The following is a 1,376-nucleotide window of genomic DNA, read 5'->3' as shown; positions in this document are numbered from 1 at the left end:
TATATTAAATTAAAAAAAACCAAAGAGCTATGGCAGATTCTCATTTCCCTTTCCCTTTATGGCAGGTTTACAGTTGTGTCTCTTCGTTTCCTTGCAAGCATTTTAGTCCTTCCCTTTAATAACTAAGCCCTTCTTCTGCATCCTCTTTGATCCTTTTATTCTTTCTTCCTTGACTTCCTTACAATCTTCTCTTCACCTCTTCCCCCTTTTCTTCTTTACGTCTCTTCTACTGGGCTCCGGCTCATTCTTGTGCAGTGACCTCTTGAGATGGCAGCTGCTGCTTCCCTTCCCCCCCTTTCCCTCCCCTCCCCTCCCCGCCAGGCAGATAGTGTACAGGTGCAGCCCCATCTGTCCCAGTGTGTGTCTCTGGTGATGCAGTAGTACACGGCGGCATCTCTCAGGGTAACCCGGGGCAGGATCAAGGTACTGGACTTTCTGTCTTTTGCGATGGTTAGAGAGGCCATTCCATTAGTCACATTGTCTTTTAGACCATGAATCAAATACTCTGGCCCGTGGTGGGGAATCTGTCGATACCAATGTATGTACTCATTCCCACTGATTGTGGAGTGGTTGCAGGGCAGGCGTACAGGTTCCTCTTCTGTACTCTCCATTGCATTTGGCTGTGTGGTCTTAGCATCGCTCATAATACCTGAGGGGTTGAGAAACAATAGATTAGCTCTGGGTGGTCAGTTGTGGGTGCCTCTAAGGTCAGGTTCACAAGCACTCCCAGAACTCTCCTCTTGGCCTTGTCCCAAAACCTAAGCATTTTTGTGTGTGCTACACAAGACAAGAGAAATATTACTGGCATGTATTATTGATCCCTCCAGATCCACAAGGCCAAAGATAAATTTCTGTGTTCCATGACACTTGGTCTCAAGGACCTCAAAACTCCTTACAGCCTGAGAGCTGTGAGACTCAGGAGGTCTTCTGTAAATAGTGGGTATGATTTGCTCCTCACAATGATACTCAGAGACACTCTCTAGAGAAATATAGATGAACAGAAGTGTATAAATGCAAATTTTGCCAGCCATTTGGTAAGTATAGTGAGAGAAATAGAAGAAACAGATGCCTGCCTTTTGCTTTAGCTGAGAGAGTTCTCTTTATTAGACCTAGATCACTTACCTAAAGTTAGGAGAATAGCTAATCCCGTCAGTGATCTCATAGTTCAAGTGCAAACTGGAGTCCCAGGTCGCAGAGCTCAGGATCTGTATCTTAGCCTACAGTGGGGGAGGTCCCAGCAAGACCTAGGCAGCCAGTAGCACAGCCCTCTGCCAGGCAGCTTTCCAGTTGGGTGTTTCCAAGCCAAGCATCAGATGAACACAGAGCAGTCTCTTGATTGGGTCTAGTCCCACCCCTAGGATTAAACAAAAAAATTT

At 46.1% G+C, this 1,376-nt stretch overlaps 1 gene segment (V, D, J or C); it reads right to left on the bottom strand.

Moving 5' to 3' along the window:
- Window positions 1–215: 215 nt before the first annotated feature.
- LOC128772823 (T cell receptor alpha variable 26-2-like) lies at window positions 216–1,376 on the bottom strand. The segment is given in 2 exon segments: window positions 216–649; window positions 1,123–1,376. Coding segments are annotated over 2 exon segments (474 nt in total).

The sequence above is a fragment of the Panthera pardus genome, unplaced genomic scaffold (assembly GCF_024362965.1).
Source record: "Panthera pardus isolate Hobbes unplaced genomic scaffold, ASM2436296v1 HiC_scaffold_24, whole genome shotgun sequence".
NCBI lineage: Eukaryota > Metazoa > Chordata > Mammalia > Carnivora > Felidae > Panthera > Panthera pardus.
Note: the sequence above shows the minus strand (reverse complement) of the source record. Positions and strands in the feature narration are given on the sequence as shown.